General features: G+C 42.0%; 1 protein-coding gene across 3 annotated transcripts in view; it reads left to right on the forward strand.

Moving 5' to 3' along the window:
* DIAPH3 (diaphanous related formin 3) overlaps positions 1-24,443 on the forward strand; it is a 131,813-nt gene that overhangs the window by 35,072 nt on the left and 72,298 nt on the right. For all 3 annotated transcript variants that reach the window (XM_087895557.1, XM_087895558.1, XM_087895559.1), the window contains 9 exons: positions 1,860-1,978; positions 3,194-3,258; positions 5,898-6,002; positions 8,766-9,065; positions 10,318-10,432; positions 14,140-14,232; positions 16,160-16,254; positions 17,117-17,218; positions 20,790-21,029. In XM_087895557.1, coding sequence (XP_087751683.1) covers positions 1,860-1,978; positions 3,194-3,258; positions 5,898-6,002; positions 8,766-9,065; positions 10,318-10,432; positions 14,140-14,232; positions 16,160-16,254; positions 17,117-17,218; positions 20,790-21,029 — 1,234 coding nt within the window. The remainder of the gene's footprint in view (positions 1-1,859; positions 1,979-3,193; positions 3,259-5,897; positions 6,003-8,765; positions 9,066-10,317; positions 10,433-14,139; positions 14,233-16,159; positions 16,255-17,116; positions 17,219-20,789; positions 21,030-24,443) is intronic.

The raw sequence follows: 24,443 nt of genomic DNA on the forward strand, positions 1-24,443 counted from the left end.
TGGAAGAAGAAAAATTAGGTCTGGTTCCAAGCCGGGAGAAATACGCTGGAAATAAAATGGAGGCAGGCCGCAGGAAAGGAAATCTCTGTTATTTGGTAGCCAGAAACGAATGACAGCAATATGTTTCTGAGATGGCTGAATGAGGTTGAGAGTAGGTGGGGTTTTATACCTTCTTTGAGGCTTTGTGATTGAGATGCCTGTTCCTGTGTAAGAATATGGCCTTTAATATTTTAATGGCTTGTGGCCAGATTCCTATAGGATCATCTAAGGGTCATGGCTGGCTCTACAGGCAAGAGGGGAAGTGCAAATCTTAGGTCCGTGATAACCAACCTATGGCATGCATGCTCAAAGTGGCACGCAAAGCCATGTCGCCCGGCACACACGGCCTTGCCTGTTTGTCTTCTAGGTTTCTGGAGCGCATGTGCGCATGACGATTAGCTGTCTTTTGCGCCTGGCAGTTTCGAAAACCGGTGTGCGCATGCACGCCGGCCAGCTGATTGTCAGGCGTGTATGCATGCTAGAATCTGGAAGTTCGGCTTTTTCAGAGCGTGATCCCATCATGTGCAGGGCAGTGCCAAAAGCTGGCTTGCGCATGCGCACCGGCCAGCTGATCATCGGGCGCGCATGTGTGCTACAACCTGGAAGTTCAGCTTTTCTGGAGCGCGGCCCCAACGAGGGCATGTGCGCGACTTTTCCACGTGAACTTTTTGGCACTCGATGCCAAAAAGGTTCACCATCACTGTCCTAAGTGTTTTTGTTTGTCTGAGCTAATCTTGAGCTAATCTTGTCAGCTTTCGCTCCTTGCCTTTTGTGTTGCTTATTTAGAGTTTCTGTTCTTTGTTTATGAATAGTGTGGTCCAGTTTCCTGAATGGATGCAAAATACCCACTCCTAAAGACTAGCCTCTCCAAGCTTCTGCTTGAGGCTGTTTTCCTATAGCAGGAAGACTGTGGCTGCTTTCTGCCTTTCAGAAGATGTCTCCCCTCTGTACAAAGTTAGCACCCACCCCTCTCCTAGAAGAATGAAATATTTTTGGAAAATATTAAAAAAAGGTAAAATATTACATTTCCCTAAAGGGGAAACGTGCTCTTGGAAAACAGCCCCCACCTTTCTTGATAGCCCCAGCAGGACTGGGCCAGCCTATCTACAAGACAAAAGACCTTCAGCTCCAGGGTGATGGGATTAAGATATGACCCCTCAGGACATAATAGGATTAGCCCTCTACCGTCTAGCAGCAGAGCTCACCACATGGCACAACAAGCCCCTTCATTGCATCACCCAGCAAGCTTCAACCAAGCCGGCGACTCAGACAGCCTATAAAGTAAGCAGTGACCCCTACAAAAACCAATAGAATACATTTCTTGCACAGGAACAGGAAGCTCAAGGGCAAGGCCCAAGAGAGGGTATAAATAACCCTCACTCTCCACTCCATGTGGTCAGCTGGATTTAGAAGATACATCTACTGAAATTAAGCGAGCTGGAAGGGACCTTGGAGGTCTTCTAGTCCAACCCCATGCTCAAGCAGGAAACCCTATACGATTCCAGACAAGCTGACCAGTCTCTTCTTAAAAACCTCTAGTGATAAGCATATACAACTTCTGGAGGGAAGCTATTGCACTGGTTAATTGTCCTCTCTGTTAGGAAATTTTTCCTTAATCCCAGGTTGCTTCTCTCCTTGATTAGTTTCCAACCATTGTTTCTTGTCCTGCCCTCCGGTGCTTTGGAAAATAATTTGACCTCCTCCTCTTTGTGGCAGCACCTCAAGTACGGGAATACTGCTAACATGTCACCCTGCATTAAAAGCAATATCGCCTTGGAAGCATGAAATTAAAATACATACTTTTCTTGTCTTTTTTTTAGGCCTTTGTATTTCAAGTTAATCGAAGAGTGCGTTTCACAGGTAGTCTTACATCGAAGTGGTCTGGACCCAGATTTTAGTTATCGAAAAAGGCTGGATATAAATTTCAGTCACATACTGGGTAGGTATTTCATATTCCCTGTTTATACTCATATAAAAGATCACATTTTTTAAAAAAGGGGAGTTGCTGATCCCAGATTTCATAGGGATCGTTATTATCGTATGCCACACATGAATTAGGAAGCTACATAAATGTGATGAATGAATGAATAGTTCCAGAAATTAAATTCAGGAAATGTTCTATAATGATGTACATTAGTTTTTGCCAGTTGTATCTGCATGTATATATATACTTGGTAATAAGCCACAATAAATCTTTTTTTTTTTTCTTATTGGTTTAGCTGCATACTTGCTATATATATTTTCACGATCCCGACACACTTACAAATAGCATTTCCTTGAGTATCTATCAAAATCCAAATTTATATATTTATTTTAAATTTTTTTTAAATTTTGTGAGTATATGTTTGTTTTAATATGGCTGTACACCGCCCTGAGTCCTTCGGGAGAAGGGTGGTATAGAAGTTTAGTAAACCTAAACCTAAACATAAAATCAATAATGTAATTGCTTATTTATTTATTTAGCGTATGGTTGGTCACACACAGTATTGTAATTGCTAAACATCTCGGATACCTATGAAGAAAATGCTTCCAAACTGTTATTTTTTTGGCTTGCATCGTCACTTCCTGAACCCTTATCCCCAAAATATTCTTGGAGCCAATAGTTTGCTTATTTGCTTATAGTCAGTTAAACCCAAAGGTGCTTTTTTCAGGAGGCAACTGGACTTTCTTGTGTTTTTCCCTTTTGAAGACATTTCGCTTCTTATTCAAGAAGCTTCTTCAGCTCTGACAGAATAATGGGAAATGGAAGGATTCTGTCAGAGTTGAAGAAGCTTCTTGGATGAGAAGTGAAACGTCTTCAAAAGAAAAAAACAAGGAAGTCCAGTTGCCTCCTGAAAAAGTACCTTTGGGACAACCATGATCTGGATGACTGAGAATCTCTACAGACTTTATAGCCAGTTAAAAGTGATCCCAATGTTTTAAAGCTGTTTTATGAAAACTTCAGTCATTGCCGTTTGAAGCATAGCTGTCAGTCATTAATGGAAGTGATGTAAATATGCATTTTTCTTTACAACACTGCTTTACAGTTTTGCTTGATCTTAGGGTTGGGTACGAACTGGCATAAATTTTACTCATGCTATTGACTGTTCTCTCTGAGATTGGCCAGTCAGTAAAAAAGCTATCCAGAAGATTTATAGAGGCTGTTTTCTGCTAGATATCTGTATTGAACAGAAGAAAATGGAAGAACTTGAAGGAAAAGCTTCAGAATTCTTGAAAAAGGTAACTTTAGAGAAGTTTTATTCACAAGCCTCCCCGTGTTCATGCCCAACTGTCTTGCAATCTCTGAGATTTAAAATAAAATCATTTTTTTTTACAAGAGAAAAGACAACAAAAATAGAGATTGGGCTTTTAGGTTTAATTTAAAACCTAGCTTTGTGAATCAAAATATTGGCCACTCCCCCCCCTTTACTAAAACATAACAGCTGGAAAGAAATGTGGTAGTGAACTACTGCCCTGATCCACAGCTGGAGGCCCTATTTTCAGTTAAAGGATCAAGAGATTGATCGAACTGTTTTATTGTGCTTTCTTAGCCTTTAACTGTTGTACTCTGGAGTGTGGATTTATCCGTTGCAATGTTTGCACGTCCTCTTCTTATCGTTCATCTTCCATTTTCTTGGATGCGAAACCAACGGATGTTGGTTTTTAGGATAAGAAGAAACAGGGAGGAAATGGTTCGAGAAATTCCACTAAGGAAAAAAAAAACCCACAAGGAATCAGTTTTATCCGTTCTCCTAAATCCTGGATGGCGAATCTGACATCCATTTATTACTCAATTACTCCATTTATTACCTCCAATTATTACTTACAATTCTCCACATTTTTCACAGCCACGTTGCCCCAATTTACGTCGAATTTGTGTACTCATAAAAATAACATGGGCATAAAAAAGCCAAATGCACTTGCTATTCTACACTACAACCTGTTGCAAGAGAAATTGGGTTTCTTATTGGAATTGTTAGGCTACATCAAGCTTGTAGAAGCATGTGGCTTCCCAGCATCCTCTGTTATGCCCCACTGAGCATACCTACAATGCACAGGTCCAACTTTTTTAGCCATTGTTGGGAGCTTTGTCTTGAAGAACTTCTCGAAGAGCGACAAAAATAACACTGGCAACGTGTCTCTAATTACACCCCTTAGTATAGATTATTGTAAAAATTGGACAAGCAGTTTACCATTTCTGGAGTAAACTGTACCAGGTGTGTCCTTTATGGAACAGTCTGCAGGAAGTCCTCGACTTACGACCACAATGGAGCCCCAAAATTTCTTTTGTGGAGCGAGACATCTGTTAAGTGAAGTTTTGCCCTGTTTTACGACCTTTCTTTCAAACAGTTGTAAAATGAATCGCCGCCATTGATAAAGTTAGTAAGCCCGGATGTTAAGTGAGTCTGGCTTTCCCCGTTGACTTTGCTTGTTGAAAGATTTGATCGCCTGACCTTGGGGCGCTGCAACGGTGGTAAGTATGAACCAGTTGCCAAGCGTCCGAATTTTGATCCAATGATCATGGAGATCCTACAAAAGTTGTAACTAAAAAATGGTCATAAGTCCCTTTCTTCAGTGCCGTTGTAACTTCAGACGGTCACTAAACGAACTGTTGTAAGTCGAGGACTACCTGTAGTATATGGCTGTTGGCTAGCACTTGTCCAGATTCATTTGAAATTCAAGGGTAAGAAGAAGTGGCTGATGTGACTAATTTTGGAGGTTCTCACACATTGCATTTGCCTTCTGGCGAAGGAGAAGACCGTGGTGGTAATAAAAACTCATAGTGTTGCCTTATATCACTTTGTGGTTTGTATGTACAGTGAGAGCATATGCACCGGAGAGAAATTCCTTCTCTGTCCAATCACACTTGACCAATAAAGAATTCTGTTCTGTTCTGTTCTGTTCTACTCTAATTCATGTTCTATTTTGTTCTACTCTACTCATTCATATTTTATTATACTCTACTAATTCATATTCTATTCCATTCCATTCTATTCTATTAATTCTCTACTCTACTGTACTCTATTATATTCTATTAATTTTTTATTCTACTCTACTCTAATTCATATTCTATTCTGTTCTACTCTTCTTCTTGTTGTTGTTAGTTGCGAAGTCATGTCCGACAAATCAAGACCCCATGGACAATGTTTCTCCAGGCCTTCCTGTCCTCTACCATCCCCTAGAGTCCATTTAAGCTCAGGCCTACTGCTTCAGTGATTCCATCCAACCATCTCGTTCTCTGTCGTCTCCTTCTACTCTACTCATTCATATTTTATTCTATTCTACTAATTCATATTCTACTCTACTTTACTCTACTCTAATTCATATTCTATCCTATTCCTATTCTATTCTGTTCTACTCTACTCTACTCTACTCTACTCTACTCTACTCTACTCTACTCTACTCTACTCTACTCTACTCTATTTTTACCAAGACCAGATGCCAGTTTCTGATCTAATAAATTGGTGTCATTTAAAGAAATGGTGGACAGCATTCAAAACAACATCTTAAGGATAAGATGATGAAGGTAGTCTTGAATCCAGTGGATTGATTTGTTGAAAAATATCCCAGGATGAAGCATCTTATCCTTACAGGAGCCTGGAAATGATGTAGCAGTTTATCCTGCGCAGAAACCAGTAATGGAGTTTTAAGGAAAAGATATGAAAATCAATGTACTTGTCAAGAGCCAAGCAGAGTCTAATCCATCTCACTCCCTGGTTTTGAAGTACAAGTCAGTTTGAGATTTCATACCTCCCCAGAGCCACTTACAGATCGCATAATATGCAAATCTGGGTAACATAGCATGAAAATACTCAGGGCAACGAACAATTACACCTGTACATTTAACGATGCACGGCGCCTTCCCGTTTCTGTTGCAGTTTGAAAAAGAGTTTGTAGCTCACCAAGAGACAAAGGCACGGCTTCAGAAGACGGAAGAAAAGATCAGCCTCCTTGAAGGCGCAAGAAAACCTTGTCAAAATGAGGTAAAAAAAAAATAATAATCTGCATTTACACAAGACTTGTTTGTGCAGTTAAAATAATTAGCAACAATCGTATGATGCCACGTTAATATAAAAAACAATGAAAGACTTCGACTCCGTGCTTTGTCATTTCTGGATAAGGAATACCTGGTACCATTTTTCCATTCTTTTGGCCTCTACCTTGGTGGGAAAAGCTTGGGTTGGAAGTGAGGGTTCTTTTGAGGATGATGTGATGAGGGCAATAATCCTTGAAATACAATTGTAGAATAGTAGAAATAGGAGGAAAGGTAACCGGTATTGTTTGGTGCACACATTTTTATAGGCAGGTAGACAATGGCACATGGTAGTTCAGGTATAGCAATGGCTACAAACTTACACAGTCTTTAAAAGGGACTATACGAATTTAGTGGCTTATCATGGAGGACACATTTTCAATACCAGCTAGTAATTATCAGTAATGAGAGTTATTGTCCTCTGTTCTTGTTATCTCCCTAAATTCACCTCCTTCACCATTATGTAACACAATACTTGTGATTGTCCCCAGGAAGGACAATGCCCTTTTATTTTAAAGAACTTCCAAGTTGCTTGGTATCAGTGTTATTACTAGCTCCCTCCTTCCTTCCTTTCTTCCTCCCTCCCTCCCTCCCTCCCTCCCACCCTCCCTCCCTCTTCTTCCTTCCATTATCTCCTTCCTTCTTTCCATTCATCTCCTTCCTTCTCCCTTCCTTTCTCCCTCCTTTCATCTCCTTCCTTCCTTCCATTCATCTCCTTCCTTCCTTCTTTCCATCTCCTTCTTTCCATTCATCTCCTCCCTCCCTCCCTCTCTTCCTTTCATTTCCTTCCTTCTTTTCATCTCCTTCCTTTCTTTCTTCTTCTGTCCCTCCCTTCCTTTCATCTCCTTCCCTCCTTCCTTCCTTCCATCTCCTCCCTCCCTCCGTCCCTTCCTTTCATCTCCTTCTTTCCATTCATCTTCCTTCCTTCTTCCTTCCTTTCATCTCCTTCCTTCCATTCATCTCCTCCCTCCCTCCTTCCTTCCTTCCTTCCTCTGCTAAAAATGCCATCTCATTGGTTAGCTAGTTCAAATTAATCGCAGGCAATCCTCGACTTATGATCACAGTTGACCCCAAAATTATCTGTGGCTAAGTGAGAAAGCCATTCAGTGAATGTTGCCCTATTTCACAACCTTTCTTGCCATAGTTGGTAAATGAATCACTGCCGTTGTTTATATTAGTAACTCCGGTTTCTCTTTTGATTTTGCTCGTCAGAAGGTTGCAAAAGGGGATTGCATGATCCCAGAACACAGCCAGCTGTCGTAAATACGAGCCAGTTGCCAAGCGTCTGAATTTTGTTCTCGTGACCATCGGGATGCTGTGAAAAACGGTCCTTAAGTCTCTCTTTTCAGTGCTGCTGTAGCCTTGAATTGTCACTAAATGATCTGTTTTAAGTTGAGGTCTACCTTTACATGGGATGAGTGTTGTTTGTTAGTTGTTGGATTGTTTAGATAAGTGCTTCTCAACCTTGGCTGCTGGACGATGCGTGGAGTTCAACTCCCAGAATTCCCCAGCCAGCTGGGGAAGTCCACACATCGTCCAGCGGCCAAGGTTGAGAAACACTGATTTAGATGATACATTTGGCTCACTTCCTTGGGACGTTGTCTGCCGTGGAAATGCGAATGCTGCAGGCCCTGTAGTTAAATATGACATTTTTTTAAAAAAATAGAAAAGTCAAGTTGCACATCAGGTTAAGTCAGATAGAAGTGGCTATTGTGATTATCAGGCAGTACATTTTGGTTCAGGTCTTTCTTGAAACTAATATAATTCAAACTTAGTTTATATATATGAAAAGTTATAAAATAAATATGCTTATCTGTTGCTTTTCAGTGAACCAGACTAAATGGATTAGCCATAAAACTCACAATAATCATCAGTTTCTTTTTAAAAAGCAACATAAGCGAAGGGAAAAAAAAGATGAAATAGACATACCTTCTCACCTGGGGGCAAAATAGTTCTTGACTATTCCTGTGGTACAATTTATTTTACACACACACACACACACACACACACACACACACACACACACACATTCACACTCCCACTTACAGGAAAGAGGAAAAAAAAATGAAAAAAACCCATAGCAATAGAATAAAGTAAATAAGAAGGAATTTACATATCTGCTGAAGTTCACAGTTTTTTCATATTCCTAAGTGATTAAAGATACCCGAATACGTTTTGATTGCAAAACCCACTATTAAATTTTAGGGACAATGCAAATATCAGGATAACGAATAATACAGTTGGGATCACAGAATAAAATCGTGAAATTATAAATAGTGATGAATTATATTTAAGACAAAAGTTATATAATGTATAAGATCCAAAAAGAGGAACAAAATATTAAAATGTAAAAAGAGGAGGAATCATTACAACATCACAGTATTAAAAATACTACTTGCTTACAATTCGTGTCCTTCCATCCCATTATATACCCTGGCAGTTGATTGAAACCAATATTTTGGGAACGGTTTTTGCTTTCTCCTTTCACCTACTTCGATTTTTTTTTTTGCCCTCTGAAATTGTGTTCTAAAGATCTAAGTTTTCCTTGTTGGGTAGTTTATTTTCTATAAAGGAACCATTCTTACTTGAATTTACTGATGGCGGAATTTACTAACTTGTGTTCTGTTTGTTTTTGAAGAAAAAATGTTTACATTCCAAATGTCACTACACAAAGTGTTTTAAGTTCCAAATACCAGCATTTTCTTCTTTTCAGAATGGCTCAACCGACGCTTCTCTGCTGACATCTCTTGAAGGCCCCACAGATGTAGTCCCATCACCAGGATCTTCCACTGGAATGATTCCACCACCACCTCCTCCTCCGCCCCCACTCCCACCTGCCTTTGCTAGTGGGTCGCAAAACCATCTTCCTGTTGGTATCCCGCCACCCCCACCTCCGCTACATGGTTTACCTGGGGGTCAACGCTCCCCTGCCTCTCAATCGCTGCCTTTCGGATTGAAACCTAAAAAAGAATTTAAGCCTGAAGTGACCATGAAAAGAGTCAACTGGTCCAAGGTAAGACAAGGAAGACTCTAGAAAGAGTGCAGAGAAGAGCAACAAAGAGGATTAGGGGACTGGAGGCTAAAACATATGAAGAACAGTTGCAGGAACTGGGTATGTCTAGTTTAATGAAAAGAAGGACTAGGGGAGACATGACAGCAGTCTTCCGATATTTCAGGGATTGCCACAAAGAAGAGGGAATCAAGCTATTTTCCAAAGCACCTGAAGGCAAGAAGCAATGGGTGGAAACTAATCAAGGAGGGAAACAACCTAGAACTAAGGAGAAATTAGAATTAGAATATAATTCTTTATTGGCCAAGTGTGATTGGACACACAAGGAATTTGTCTTTGGTGCATATCCTCTCTGTACATAAAAAAATACATTAATCAAGAATCATAAGATTCGGCTGAAGAGATTGTAAAAAAAAAAAATGCTTTTAAAAGCCTCTGACGATCCCAGCTGAGCTGCGCGATCATCAGGTGGTCCCTATTTTTCTACTTGCATTTTTTACCTGCTTTCGAACTGCTAGGTTGGCAGAAGCTGGGACAAGTCACGGGATTCGAACTACTGAACTGCTGACCTTGCGATCGACAAGCTCGGCATCTTAGCCACTGAGCCACCGTGTCCTGAAAAAGGATCTATTAAAAGGATCTAATCTAAATAGCTCTTAAAAGGGTCTGTTTAAGGATCTGTTTAAGCCCATGGTACTGTGGTCTACATATCCTGAATAATCTTAACATCTCTAGCATGTTTTATTCTGCCCCAGGCTGTGTCCTAATCAATAACGTTCATTGGTTGAGGAATACCCTATCTCTGTAACTGATCATTTGGAGCTAGGTCAGAAGTACAGAACTTGTTTTAATGCGTTTTTAAAACAATTTGTAAACTGCCCAGAGTTGTTTGGAGTTGGGCGCTAAGTATAGAAACAAATATACTTCTGACTTTTGAACCACAATCAGTTGAAAGCCTCACTTCAAAAGGCAGCGGAGTTAGCACGAAATGTAAAGCTGATTTTTTTATTTTTATTTTGATGCGGACTCTGCTATTTTAAACAGTCTGAAGGAGTTAAAAACACAGATTTTTATCCCACAAATCTACCCTCATTCTCCAAAAGAGCACAGGTTTTTTTTTTCCCCACTCAGGAATCTGCAGACTGTAGATGGCTGGTGGCCTTCAGATTGCCCTAAGTCACATGTTTTGCGACCCCTTACAAAATATGGCATTAACGATAACAGGAAATTAAGATGTATTGTATTCCCTCTGCAGATTAGACCCCAGGAAATGACTGAAAACTGTTTCTGGGTAATAGCCAACGATGGGAAATATGAAAGTACCGATTTGCTGTGCAAGCTGGAACTTACCTTTTGTTGCCAGAAAAATGGTACGTTAATTATTTTTCTGATTTAAAGCCTCCTCTTAGAAAAGCAGCCTCTTTTATTTTCAATAAACACCTGCGGTTCTTGTCACGACAGCTGATGAATACTTATGCATGTCATATGATAATTGTTGCATTAATAACTGAGGTTGCCATCATTTATAACTGCGGCACATACGGAATAGAACTTAGCCGACAGTATTATTTTCACTTTTCCATTTAAGCTCTCCTCGTATAATGCAATTAAGGAAAGCATGTACTTACTCCCGAAATATCTCCACCGAGCTGTTAAAATGACTGTTTACTCTATTATTAGACTGTGGAGAGTGTGACTAAAAGCTGGGAAAATATAGCATGTATTTTAGTTATGAGCAATAATTTGGCGGGAGGCCGATTGTTTTGGGCTATTTCTTTTTAAAGTATGCTAAGCCCTTTGGAAAAAATAATTCTCACCATGTAATATACCCAGAAGGAGGAGTAAATGACCAAAGGAAGTTATTTTAGGTTTACATTCAAACTGAAAACATTCTAAGAAGAAACAGCAGCACAGAAAATGCAAAAAAAGTGAATCCTATCCCTACTTCGTCTTTGAAAATGAAGTTCAGTGGTCGAGACTGTTCAATGGGTTTACTTCAGTGGTGAAATGTAAAATTTGTTACTGCTGGTTCTGTGGGTGTGGCTTGGTGGTGGTGGTGGGTAATATGACTGAGTGGGTGTGGCCAACTTTTGTTTTCTTTTTTTTTTTTTTAACTTTTAAAACCATTTTTTCCACAACCTCTTCGGCTGAAGAGGTTGTTAGAAAAATGCTTTTAAAGCCTCTGACAATCCCAGCTGACGACTGATGGGCAGAAGCTTTCTTTTTTTTTTTTAAAGCCTCTGACGATCCCAGCTGACTTGCCTGATCAACAGAGGCTTTTTTCCCTTTAAAAACATTTTTTCTATAACCTCTTTGGTCAAAGAGGTTGTAGAAAAAATGCTTTTAAAAGCCTCTGATGATCCCAGCTGAGCCGCGTGATCATCAGAGGCTTTTTTTGTTTACTTTTAAAAGCATTTTTTCAGCCAAAGAGGTTGTAGAAAAAATGCTTTTAAAAATAAAAAAAAAAGCCTCTGATGATTGCGCGGCTCAGCTGGGCATGGGAGGGGGGGCAGGGACTTTTGCTACCGGTTCTCCGAACCATCCGCCTCCATCGCTACCGGATCGGGCGATCTGGTCCGAACTGGGAACATTTCACCCCTGGTTTACTTCCTGTGAAAGCAGAAAATGCCCACTAAATACAAGTAGCCCTCAAGTTACGACGGCGCCTGAGCCCACAATTACGGTCGTAAGTTCATGTGATTGTAAAGTAGGCCACCCACGTGAGCAGACCTGATTTGATGTACTTTTTTTTTTTGTGGCGGTTAAACAAGCGCAATATGTGTTGAGTAAGCACTGCAGTTGTCACCCATTGTCACCAGGGGTTAGGTTTTTTGCCAGAAATAATCTAAAATAGCATAAATTGTGGTCACATAGCCACGGGGGACTGCATGGCTATACATGTAGGCTCTAAATGCAGTCACCTAACCCTAGGAGTGGACATCAAAACTTTGGATCTGGATCTGGATTCGAATTTAGCTTTTGTGGGGCCCATCAGAAATTTGAATGGTCACTCAGCAACTAGTTATAAATTGAGGACTATCTATATTGAAATTATGTTTCTGTGTAGGAATCCCAGATATTAATAGATGGCTATAAAATTGGAGTAGCAGCTAGGTTCAAAAATTCATTTAGTGACCATGTGCTTCTTCTCTCTGTATGTTTGTACATGTCTTTCCTCTTGGTGTTTATTTGCATCAAACAACAGAACCCAAGTCGCTTCACTATCTTTTCCCCATAAACTTACTAAGAAGCAAAAGTTGAGATCAAATCCTTCCACCTAATATGTAAGCGGTAGCCATAACATCTGTATATTTTCTATTAAATGGTATATATGGCAGCTGAACCATGTATGAATGCATATACAGTATAAGCCATATATAAATGCAGTGACAAATAGTTGCTATGGCTGACTTGTTTTGAGGTAAAGATAATTTCCTTTTGCCCTACATTTCTTATTAACGCAGTCCTTAAATAGTATGAAACTTCATGGAAAAGATGAATAGGGTTATACATAATACACACACCTGTAAGCAGACATAAAAACTTTTCTTGGCCAAACGGTGAGAGCTGAATTCTTCTAACGACGTACTGTAGGTTGCGTGGAATTTTTCATTCATGATTAGTGAACCTAATGCTCCCTAAGAAACCTCACCAGTAACTTGAATAGATTCAAGATAATTTACAACACTCTGTAGATCAGGATCCCCAGCCCCCGGGCCAAGGCCTGTTATCGGGCTGTGTCCTATTCGGAACCAGGTCGTGTGAGAGGTGGGCCGGTGTGCGCCAACGGCACCCCAAAGGCTTCTCTTCTCTCTTGTGTGAGTGGAGCTGTGCATGTGCGCGCTGGCCCGTGACTCATGTGTCTCAGTTCTGTCTCTCCCCCCCCCCCACACACACACAGCTGGTACGCCAAGCCGCCTGCTCCAGATGCTCCAAAAACGGAGCAGTGAGAGCAGAAGCTCAGCGGGACGGGTGCACCCTGCTCAGCTTGGCTAACTCACCAAGTCTGCCTGTTGTGGCCCGCTGGCAAACAGCAGAGCTGGCAGCAGAGTTGGACAATGAGGAGGTTGGGGAGGAACATGGGCCAATCCTGGGGGCTGGGGAAAGCTTGGACGAGGGCTCTGCATCGGAGGCAGAGAGGGAGCTAGACAGCAGTGAGGCAGAGGAACAGCTGCCTCACTGTTCCCAGTGTGCGCATGTGCAGAGCTGCCAGAAGACAAGAACAACTAAGCAGGGTTGACTTGGGAGTAAAGCCACACCTTGAAGGTGATTGGCCCCTCCCATAGGAAACAAAAGAGGAGCGAACGGGGAGGGGGCTTTTCCGAATTGCAGGAAACAATTCGTTCGTTCGATTGTTTCAAGTGTGGAAAGTTCTGTTCGTGACTCTTAAAAGACTCTGTGCCAAGTTTTGCCTTACACTGCGTTTGGGGCACTAGTTATCTGGCAGCTTTCCAAGCAAGATAAGGTTTGTGTTGATAAATATTCCTCTGAAAGACTGTTTGCCAAGCCTTGCTGACTGTGAAGGAAAGGAATTCACAGTCGTGTAAATAAAAGGGATTTTGCCAGGACCAAGACTCTGCTTCCTGCTTTTTAAGGAAGCCTAGGTCAGAACACTGCCTGTTCAGACACCTGATCTGCTTTTGGCACATCGGGCCTTCTTGGCGTGTCTGAAGGAGCATGAGATCGCACCCGCAAAGGCTTCTCTTCTTCACAGCCAAAAGCTTTTGCAAACGGACCAAAGGCCTTCTGTCTCTTTGGCGTGGAGAAGCCTGAAGGAGTTTCTCTCTTGCTTGAATGAAGCTGTGCATTCATGCGTACATGTGCCCCAGCCCACTGGTCACATGGCTCCGTTTCCCTGTAAAACCCCCCCCCCGCTTCCCTAGCTGGGCCACAAAGGGGGAATTTTGCTCTAGATGCCTCATCAGCCATTTGTAAAACCTGAATACAATGAATTGTACCCTAACACTTACAACTTCAGTACTCACGTTGAAACTGCACCGAAGCTCAAATTCTACGCAAATGCAACAACATAAACATTTCTGTATGTTGACACACACACAACTGTTTGTCTTGACAGTGAAAAGAGACGAAGGCTTTGAAGAGAGGAAACCTGTTAAAAAACGAATCAAAGAATTGAAAATCCTGGATCCAAAGATTGCGCAAAACCTTTGTAAGTACCGTAAATAGCTGTCATTGTTTGGAAAAGAAAAATAATTGAGCGTTAATGCTACTTTTGCAATTACGTGTAATTCTACTTTGTGAGATGGTTTTGACGGAAACAATTGCAAGCAATGGGAGAATGGGGAAGGAATGTATCGCTGTGAGCATTGAAAACGAAGGCACAGAAGTTGGAAAATAGCTCTTGTATATTTAGCATTTGTTTTTAAATAAAGCGGATTTCGTTTTTGGTTTTAAAGTTGCGGGTGCTCCAAGAAGAGACTGGACAGCCATTTCTCCAGAAATCCATAGTAAAAGAGATTTGGTCATGGTGATTGTGAAGCCCCTAAAAATGAGCAGGCCACTCTCCCACTCCATCCCAAATAAGGTTCATGCCCAAGCCTCCTAAGGGCCGGTTTTATTACATTTCTGGATATAGACAACAGCTTTGACTTTCCTTCCCCAATTATCTTAATGAGAATCATTGGGATATGACACAAAACTCCTGCTGCCATCAGTCCAAGTAAGTAGCTTAGTTGCTATCAGTATTCTGTAACTCCTACTATTACTGCTGATGTCTTATTTCCTTCCTTCCTTCCTTCCTTCCTTCCTTCCTTCCTTCCTTCCTTCCTTCCTTCCTTCCTTCCTTCCTTCCTTCCTTCCTTCTCTCATCCCTCCCTTCTCTCATCCCTTCCTTTTATCTCCTTCCTTCCTTCCATCCATCCATCCATCATCTCACCTCCCTTCCTTCCCTTTTTGTTCCTTCTCTTTTTCCTTCCTTCCTTTCTGCTTGCCTCCCTTCCTCCCACCCTTTTATCATCTCTCCTGTCTGCCTGCCTTTCTCCCTCCCCTCTCCCACCTTCCCTTCCTATTTTCCTTCCTTCCTTTTCTCATCCCTCCCTTCCTTCCTTCTCTCATCCCTCCCTCCCTTCTTTCCTCCCTCCTTCCTTTCTGTCCTTCTCTCCTCCCTCCATCCCTTTCTTCTGTCCTTCTCTCATCCCTCCCTCCCTCTCTCTCTCCCTTCCTTCTTTCCTTCCTTCCTTCCTGTTCTGATCTAGGCTTCCTTAAAAAGCATGAAGCAGAGTCTTGGTCCCGGCAAACCTCCTTTTATTTACACAACTGTGAATTCCTTTCATTCACAGTCAGCAAGGCTTGGCAAACAGTCTTTCAGAGGAATATTTATCAACACAAACCTTATCTCGCTTGGAAAGCTGCCAGATAATTAGTGCCCCAAACGCAGTGCAAGGCAAAACTTGGCACAGAGTCTCTTAAGAGTCACGAACAGAACTTTCCACACTTGAAACAACCGAACGAACGAATTGTTTCCTGCAATTCGGAAAAGCCCCCTCCCGTTTGCTCCTCTTTTGTTTCCTATGGGAGGGGCCAATCGCTTCCAAGGTGTGGCTTTACTCCCAAGTCGACCCTGCTTTCTTAGTTGTTCTTGTCTTCTGGCAGCTCTGCGCATGCGCACACTGGGAACAGGCTCCAGCTGTTCCTCTGCCTCACTGCTGTCTAGCTCCCTCTCTGCCTCCGATGTAGAGCCCTCGTCCGAGCTTTTCCCAGGACTGGCCCATGTTCCTCTCCAACCTCCTCACTGTCCGACTCTGCTGCCAGCTCTGCTGGCTTCTGGCGGGCCACAACAGTTCCTTCCTTCTCTCATCCTCCCTTCCTTCCTTTCTTCCTTCTCCTCCCTCCCTCCCTCCCTCCCTTCTGAACTCACCTGCATATTCATCCATCCGTCCTGTTTTTCAGACCTTTCTTGTCCCCCAAAGCAGATGTGTGACTTGGTTCTCGCGCAGAAAAACACAGCAATCAGGCCAGCCTCCTCCACCCACGGAAACGTTCTCTTGAAAACACCTTAATGCTTGAAGTGTTCCAAAGCGCTTAATTTGCCCTTCTCAAATAAAAACATACCGAAATGCCTTTACGTGTGTTCTTAGCTATTTTCTTAGGGTCTTTTCGAGTACCTTATGAAGAAATAAAAATAATGATTCTGGAAATAGACGAAGCCCAGCTGTCAGAATCCATGATCCAGGTGCGGTAATTTGATTAACAGTTTTATAAACAAGTATTCCTACTAATTAGATCTTCATAAAATCTACCACATTTGTAGTAAAATATGTGAAAGTGACGGACAAAGTTACACGCGCAGCCAGCCGTAATTTTGTGTTTATACATCAATACAGTTTGGCACTATCACCAAAGATGGCAGATTATACCTTCTGTATTTATTATATTTGCCATTTTTTAATTAAGATAACTGTTTCCTTTAGACTATGTCTATGAGCAGATTTCTCTAAGATAGGGCAGTTGGGCAGTTTAAAAATGTAATAAATAGCCTATTGAGTTTGACATTTAATTTTTAGGATTTTTAAGGGATCCTTGGTTTTTTAAAATAGTAATTGTTTTTTCCTTACTGTCTATTTTTGGCTTTGTTTCCTTATGACAGGGGTGTCAAACTTAAGGCCCATGGGATGGATCTGGCCCACAGGGTGCTTAGATCTGGCCCACAGGGCCACCCTGGAAAGAGTGAAGGACCGGCCCGTGGTGCCTCGGCCAGTGAAAACAGAGCTTGGGAGGGCCTCACGCAGCCCACCCAAGCTCCGTTTTCGCTGGCAGAGTACTTGGGCCGCCACAGGCGCCCCCGACATGAGTGACGTTGAGCTGGCCATGCCCACCCTGGCCACGCCTCCCTCACCCCGCGGTCAAACACAACCCTGATGCGGCCCTCAATGAAATCGAGTTTAACACCCCTGCCTTCTGAAATTGAAGAGAAGTTTATCTCCCTTCTTTTGTTGTGCAAGTAATTTTGCAATAGAAAGTCTTGCAAACCAGTTTAAAGGGGGGGAAAAAACCCTATGAACTTTTAAAATTTTGTATCTTTCCATGAAATGTAGAATTTAATAAAGCATCTTCCCGACCAAAAACAACTCAGTGAATTATCCAAGTTGAAGAATGAATATAAGAATTTGTCCGAACCGGAGCAGTTTGCTATTGTGGTAAATAGATGGATTCATTTCCGAAATATGGTTTATGTGAATTTTGTATTGTATTCTATTTGCTTCTTTTTGGGTAGCTGGTAACCAGGAATGAGTTAATCTTCTGTTGCACTAAATTTCTGGTATGACTTTTAACCAACTTCTTAAAGTAATTTCCTGACAGGAGGAATTTTAAGGCTTTGCTCGTGTCACCAAGACAATGAGTGAGGCTGTTCTGACATTTTTGAATTTCTGCCTCTGTTCTTTCTACAGCTATATTAACGAGCTCTGCTTGCCTTTCAATTTCTAATTATAAGTGTGAGACATAAAGTATGAGGCAACCTCGCCATGTTTTTAAAATAATTTACAAGCGAATAAGTCTTCTATAACATCCTGAGACTTGCGTGGCAGTAAATGCCTAATAATTATATATCAAACCTTTGCGCTGTCCAAAGCACTTGGGAAAAAAAGGCTTCATTGCACTCGTGTCAGAAACACTGAGGCGCTTCTGGGTTGAAAGGACATCACCGTTGCCCTGGGGATGCCCAGCTGGGGCTCCTTCCATGTGCTTGGCAGGAGCAGGAGTGAAGGATGGGAACTCAACCCCTCTCGGGTCTCAAACACGGGTTTACTAATCTCCTTGCCAACGTTCCAACCACTTGAGCCACCATGCTCCTAAGAGGCTTCGTAACGTCTAAGAACACTCAGAAAACACCTGTTCTGTCCTCACTACACGTTAAGTCTGTATGCAGCTCAACATGCAGCTAAACCCACGTATCCTCCAATAAAACAGACCGTGTGTGTAGATCTGAATGCTTTATTGAAAGAACAGGATATGGTGAAACTGGGGAAAATAGGGATACATACAGTAAGAACCAAATACAAGATAGACAGTATCGGGTTACTGCTAAACATAATGAATAAATACAAGCAATCTAAATCTCACCAGCGATACTCTGCGTGTGGGATGTGGGTTTGTCCTTGGATGACCATGTGCCACAGATGAAGATGGATTCTTCTTTGTGCTTTTGCCTTCTCCAAATGCTAAAGGAAATGGAGTCTGGCTTCCCAGCGTGCACTTGGTTTGAGAATGCGGGCTGATGGGTTGGGGTCAGCTTCAAACAATATAGTTGATATTTGTCTCTCCAGCCATTAGATGGGGCTAGAGAGCAACAACAGTATATAAAGATCTTACGTTGGGGCATATTGGTCCCTCCAGCCACTAGATGGGGCTAGAGAGCAACAACAGTACGTAAAAGTTATATGCTGGAGCATGACAACACCTGTTTCTGAATAACTGACCAGGTCTGTCTTTTGCAAAGTTGGTGCAGATGAACTGAAATTGAAACAATTCTGCACAGCAACCTCTTAGATATTCTTCTTGATGCTTGCAAAGTACCAGTGCTGTAGCAACTAGGATGTCCTGATAAACATTTGGTAAACAAGCATCTGTTAAGTTGATATGTCAATCATTTCATTTTATTTTGCTCCCTTTGTCCAACATAAAGCATTGTCCAATAAAAGTGAATCTCAAGAGTATAAAATATTTCTGTAACATGGAAAAAGCCTACAATGGCCATGTTAGAAGATTGTAACATAAAACTAACTTACTATAAGATATCTAGGAGAGGTTTAATATCTGATTAATGTATGCATACACATAAAATGTATTTACTATAAAATTCCCATGAGAGTAAAATCTATAATCTATGAAAGTAAGCCTGTAAACCTAATAAGATTGAAATAATGGCTAATAGGCTTTTTGACATGGATTGTAGATCATTGAGGTGCTAAATATAAATGACCCCCCCCCCCCGGTGTTTGCCTTTTTTTTTTTGACTTCCTTCCCTATGGAGCCACTCACAAAACACAGAATACAATATAATACAATACCGTGTTTCCCTGAAAATAAAACCGGGTCTTATATTAATTTTGGCTCCAAAAGACACATTGGGGCTTATTTTCTGGTTAGATTTTATTTTGGGGGAAATACGGTACGAACATGTGTCTGTCTGGCTGATGATCTTAAGTGGGGCTTATTTTGGGGGTAGGGCTTATATTACGAGCATCCTGGAAAAATCATGCTAGGGCTTATTTTACAATTTGGTCTTATTTTGGGGGAAAACACTGTAGAATAGAATAGAACAGAACAGAACTCTTTATTGGCAAGTGTGATTGGACACACAAGGAATTGGTGCAAAAGCTCTCAGAGTAGATAAAAGCAACAAATGATAAATCATGATCCTAGTCATCATAAAACTACATTCATCATAAATCATAAGATACAACACATAGTGATAGTCATAGGATACTAAATAAGCGATCAACATAAATTATACTAGGGTACTAAATAAAAGAATATAAATCGTAAGATACATACCACAAAGTTAGAGTCATAAGAAGATAAGGAGATAGTTAATAGGAAGGATGAGAAGAACAATAGTAATACAGCCCTACTAGATAGTTTGACAGGTTGTGGGAATTAGTTGTTTAGCAGAGTGATGGCATGGGGGGAAAATTGTCCTTGTGTCTAATTCTGGTGTGCAATGCCCTATAGCTGTGATGGCGAACCTATGGCACGCGGGCCACAGCTGGCTCACAGAGCCCTCTCTGCGGGCATGCGAGCAATCGCCCAGCACAGCCCCACCGCACATGCGCGCGCGCCTCCCACAGGCTAGCTGATTTTTGGCTCTGCCGCGCATGTGCGGGACGCATGTGGGAGACTGTGTGCGCAGGGAGGTCACGTGTGCATGCCCAGGGGGGCAGAGGTGCAGCAGCCGCCACCATGGTCCATTTTTAGACACAGGAGGCTGCAGGGAGCCTACTAGGTCCTAAACGGCATAGGGGGGACAGCACGGCCACTCCCCCACGGCCTGTTTTTGGTCCCAAGGAGGCTTACTAGACCTAACCGAACATCAGGAGGGGAGTGCGTGCATGCAGGGATAGGGGAGCGCGTGCGCATGCAGGTGGAGAGGACGCAGGGGGTCATGCACGCATACGCAGGGGGAGGGCCGCGTGGGGGTGTGTCACGGATGCATTGCATTATGGGTGCTGGCATACGTGCGCCTTGTCACGCACGTGCTTTCAGCACGCAATGACAAAAAGGTTAGCCATCACTGCCCTATACCGTTATCTTGAGGTTAGAAGTTGAATCAGCTGTACTTATCCATAGAGAAGCCTGCAAGATATTTTTCCTCGGGCCGGTCTCCTGCCAGATTTCAAGACTTAAAGAGTATTTCCACGTTGAGTCCACGTCTCTGGTTAAGGCATTGAAATGAGCTACTTCTCATTAGCGTCTCCGTGTTCCTTCCGCGACATTGATTCACAGTCCGGCAACAGCTCCATCAAATGCAACGTTTTAACGAGTTACCTTGGAAGGGAGAAGAGAGTCCTTCACAACATTCACACGACCGTTCTTGATTGATTCTGTCTCCGGATCGATCAAGAATTGTGGTTTCGGTCACCACGATGTAAAAAAAAGATGTTGAGACTCTAGAAAGAGTGCAGAGAAAAGCAACAAAGATGATCAAATGTATCTTGAGAGGGCACAAAATCGTGAAGGGTAAGGTCTTCTCTTTCTTTTTTCAACCAGATGAGCAGCGTAACGAGACTCAGACCCCGGTTGGGCGCCATTCTTTTCAAGCTTCAGTTTGAGGAGCAAGTGAATAACCTCAAGCCCGAAATCATGGCTGTCAGCACCGCCTGCGAAGAGATAAAGAAGAGCCGAAACTTCAGTCAGCTTCTGGAACTTGTCCTGTTAATGGGAAACTACATGAACGCTGGATCGCGAAATGCGCAGACCTTTGGATACAACCTCTGCTCCTTATGTAAAGTGAGTATTTCAACAGCCTAAGCGGCGGATTCAGTCTGGTGCTTCAGTCGAACCTACAGCCAAAGCTGCAGCTGCCCAAAAAGCCAACACTGTTCTAGGCTGCATAAATAGAGGGATAGAATCAAGATCACGTAAAGTGTTAATACCACTTTATAAGGCCTTGGTAAGGCCACGCTTGGAATGCAGCATCCAGTTTTGGTCGCCCTGATGTAAAAAAGATGTTGAGACTCTAGAAAGAGTGCAGAGAAGAGCAACCAATTATTATTATGATAAGGGGACTGGAGGCTAAAACATATGAAGAATGGTTGCAGGAATTGGGTATGTCTAGTTTAATGAAAAGAAGGACTAGGGGTGACATGATAGCAGTGTTCCATATCTCAGGGACTGCCACAAAGAAGAGGGAGTCAAGCTATTCTCCAAAGCACCTGAGGGCAGGACAAGAAGCAATGGGTGGAAACTAATCAAGGAGAGAAGCAACTTAGAACTAAAGAGAAATTTCCTGGCAGTTAGAAAAATTAACCAGTTGAACAACTTGCCTCCAGAAGTTGTGGATGCTGGAAGTTTCTAAGAAGAGGTTGGATAACCATATGTCTGAAGTGGTGTAGGGTTTCCTGCCTAAGCAGAGGGTTGGACTAGAAAACCTCCAAGGTCCCTTCCAACTCTGTTTATTCTATTCTATTCTATTCTATTCTATTCTATTCTATTCTATTCTATTCTATTCTATTCTATTCTATTCTATTCTATTCTATTCTATTCTATTCTATTCTATTCTATTCTATTCTATTCTCTCTTTTTTTAAAAAAATTGATTTATATGCCGCCCTTCTCCGGAGACTCAGGGCGGCTTACAATGTGCTCAGCAATAGCCTTCATTCTTTTTGTATATTTTATACAAAGTCAGCTTATTGCCCCCACAACTGGGTCCTCAATTTACCTACCTTAGAAAGGATGGAAGGCTGAGTCAACCTTGAGCCTTGCGAGATTCGAACCTGCAGTAATTGCAAGCAGCTGGTCTTAATAACCAGCTTAATAACAGGGTGCCTTAGACCACTGTACTACCAAGGCTCTACCAAGGCTATTCTATTCTACTCTACTCTACTCTACTCTACTCTACTCTACTCTACTCTACTCTACTCTACTCTACTCTACTCTACTCATACCTTCCTTACATCAATCCATCATTTCCTATCTTCTGAAGCCAGTACACCAGTTCACCCATTATGTTTTCTTCTTTTAGCATCTCACCTTTCCTTTTGAGGATCTTACCAACTCTCTATCTACAGGTTAACTACTGCTTTCTCCTTCCTCTTCCTCTTTTTCCATTTTCCATTCCTGTTTCCTTCATAGGTTGCCTTGTGATTTGAGCCTCGTTCAATCTCCCTATCTAATCAAAGCCACCTCAACGTGTTTCCCTTCTACTGGCCATTCACTCCTGCATTCAATCCACATTTACTTAGCATCTATTCATTCTTGACCCTACCTCTTCTTATTTATCATACGCACTTCTGCAGTAGCCCATCTACACTGCATTCAACTAACTGGTTCCTTCTGACGTATCAAAATTCTACAAAGTGGGCAGAAGTGCATTTTTATATACAGCGGTGTTCAGTTTTTGTGACAGTCATTCCTCACAAATAATCGTATGGATCAGCATTTCACCCCTTTTAAAAACTTTTCCATTTCTCCAACCTTAGTAAATGCTGTCAAGTTATCCCCCACTCCCACGCATTTGCTCTAGATAGACACAGCGGTTTTTTTAAAAAAAATTGAGAAAAAACGAGCATTTTCTAAAACCGCATTCATTCTCTCTGCTTCACTGGGTGAGAAACACAAAAATTAATTGATTTCATGCGCAAGCTATGTTGCGGTGGGTAGACAGAACAGATATTTACAACTATTTTATTGGGGGGGAGACAGAACGTCAGCAAATTTACATATTTATAATTATTCTACTGGCAAGGGGGAAAAAAGATAAACGGCATCAGCGATACGTCAAGGGTTAGAATAGAATAACAGAGTTGGAAGGGACCTTGGAGGTCTTCTAGTCCAACCCCCTGCTTAGGCTGGAAACCCTACACCACTTCAGACCAATCGTTGTCCAATCTCTTCTTAAAAACTTCCAGTGTTGGAGCTTCCACAACTTCTGGTGGCAAGTTGTTCCACTGATTAATTGTCCTCACTGTCAGGAAATTTCTCCTTAGTTCTAGGTTGCTTCTCTCCTTGATTGGTTTCCACCCATTGCTTCTTGTCCTGCCTTCAAGTGCTTTGGAGAATAGCTTGACTCCCTCTTCTTTGTGGCAGCCCCTGAGACATTGGAAGACTTTCTATCATGTCTCCCCTAGTCCTTCTTGTCCTGCCCTCAGGTGCTTTGGAGAATAGCTTGACTCCCTCTTTTTTGGGGCAACCCCTGAGATATTGGAACACTGCTATCATGTCTCCCCTAGTCCTTCTTTTCATTAAACTAGACCTACCCAATTCCAGCAATCATTCTTTATATGTTTTATATGTTTTAGCATTGATCTAATGCCTAGATTTAAATACATTTCACTTTCTCTCCTCATACATTTAAATTATCTTTCTGCGCTTGCATAACATGATGTGTTGCAAATGACAATGGCATGATGGGCCCATCTATGCACAAATATTGTCAGCTGTACTTCAGCAATAAGCCTCAGAACCTAAATCATTATTAAAGTTTAAAGAGATTAACAGAGTTGGAAGGGACCTTGCAGGTCATCGAGTCCAACCCCCTCCCCAAGCAGGAGACCCTACCTCTACCTAGAATCGAACTCCCAACCTCCTGAACCTCTAGGCCACTGGGTCTTAGTTACAATTGAGCAAATAACCACTGTCTGAAGGTTTTAAGGCTCCAAGTATTTTGAGAGAAATTTGAAATACACCCACCTTCATAGATTATGGATTGTTATTCATACTGGACAAAATAGCATGCACGAAGTGTATACAGTATGTGTGTGTAAGTTGTATTTAAGGTGGCATATGCCATCTTGTCAACTTTAACTCTCTCGGTGGGATACCACTAGCTGCATGTGGGTCAAGTTATGATGGATATCTTAATATCATCCTCACCGTTGAATTTTAAAGTTAGATATAATATCATAAAGAGCCGGGGTGGCGCAGTGATAAGAATACAGTATTGCAGGCTAATTCTGCCAATTGCTGGAAGTTTGATCCTGACTATCTCAAGGTTGACTCAGCCTTCCGTCCTCCTGAGGTGGGTAAAATGAGGGCTCAGATTGTTGGGGGCGATAGGCTGACTCTGTAAACTGCTTAGAGAGGGCTGTAAAGCACCGTGAAGCGGTATATAAGTCTAAGTGCTATGGCTATAATTTATCTCTCAATCAGTGGTGAAATCTAAAATTCGTTACTACTGGTTCTGGGGGCGTGGCTTGGTGGT

This window comes from Pantherophis guttatus, chromosome 5 (genome assembly GCF_059756535.1).
Source record: "Pantherophis guttatus breed Tessera chromosome 5, ASM5975653v1, whole genome shotgun sequence".
NCBI lineage: Eukaryota > Metazoa > Chordata > Lepidosauria > Squamata > Colubridae > Pantherophis > Pantherophis guttatus.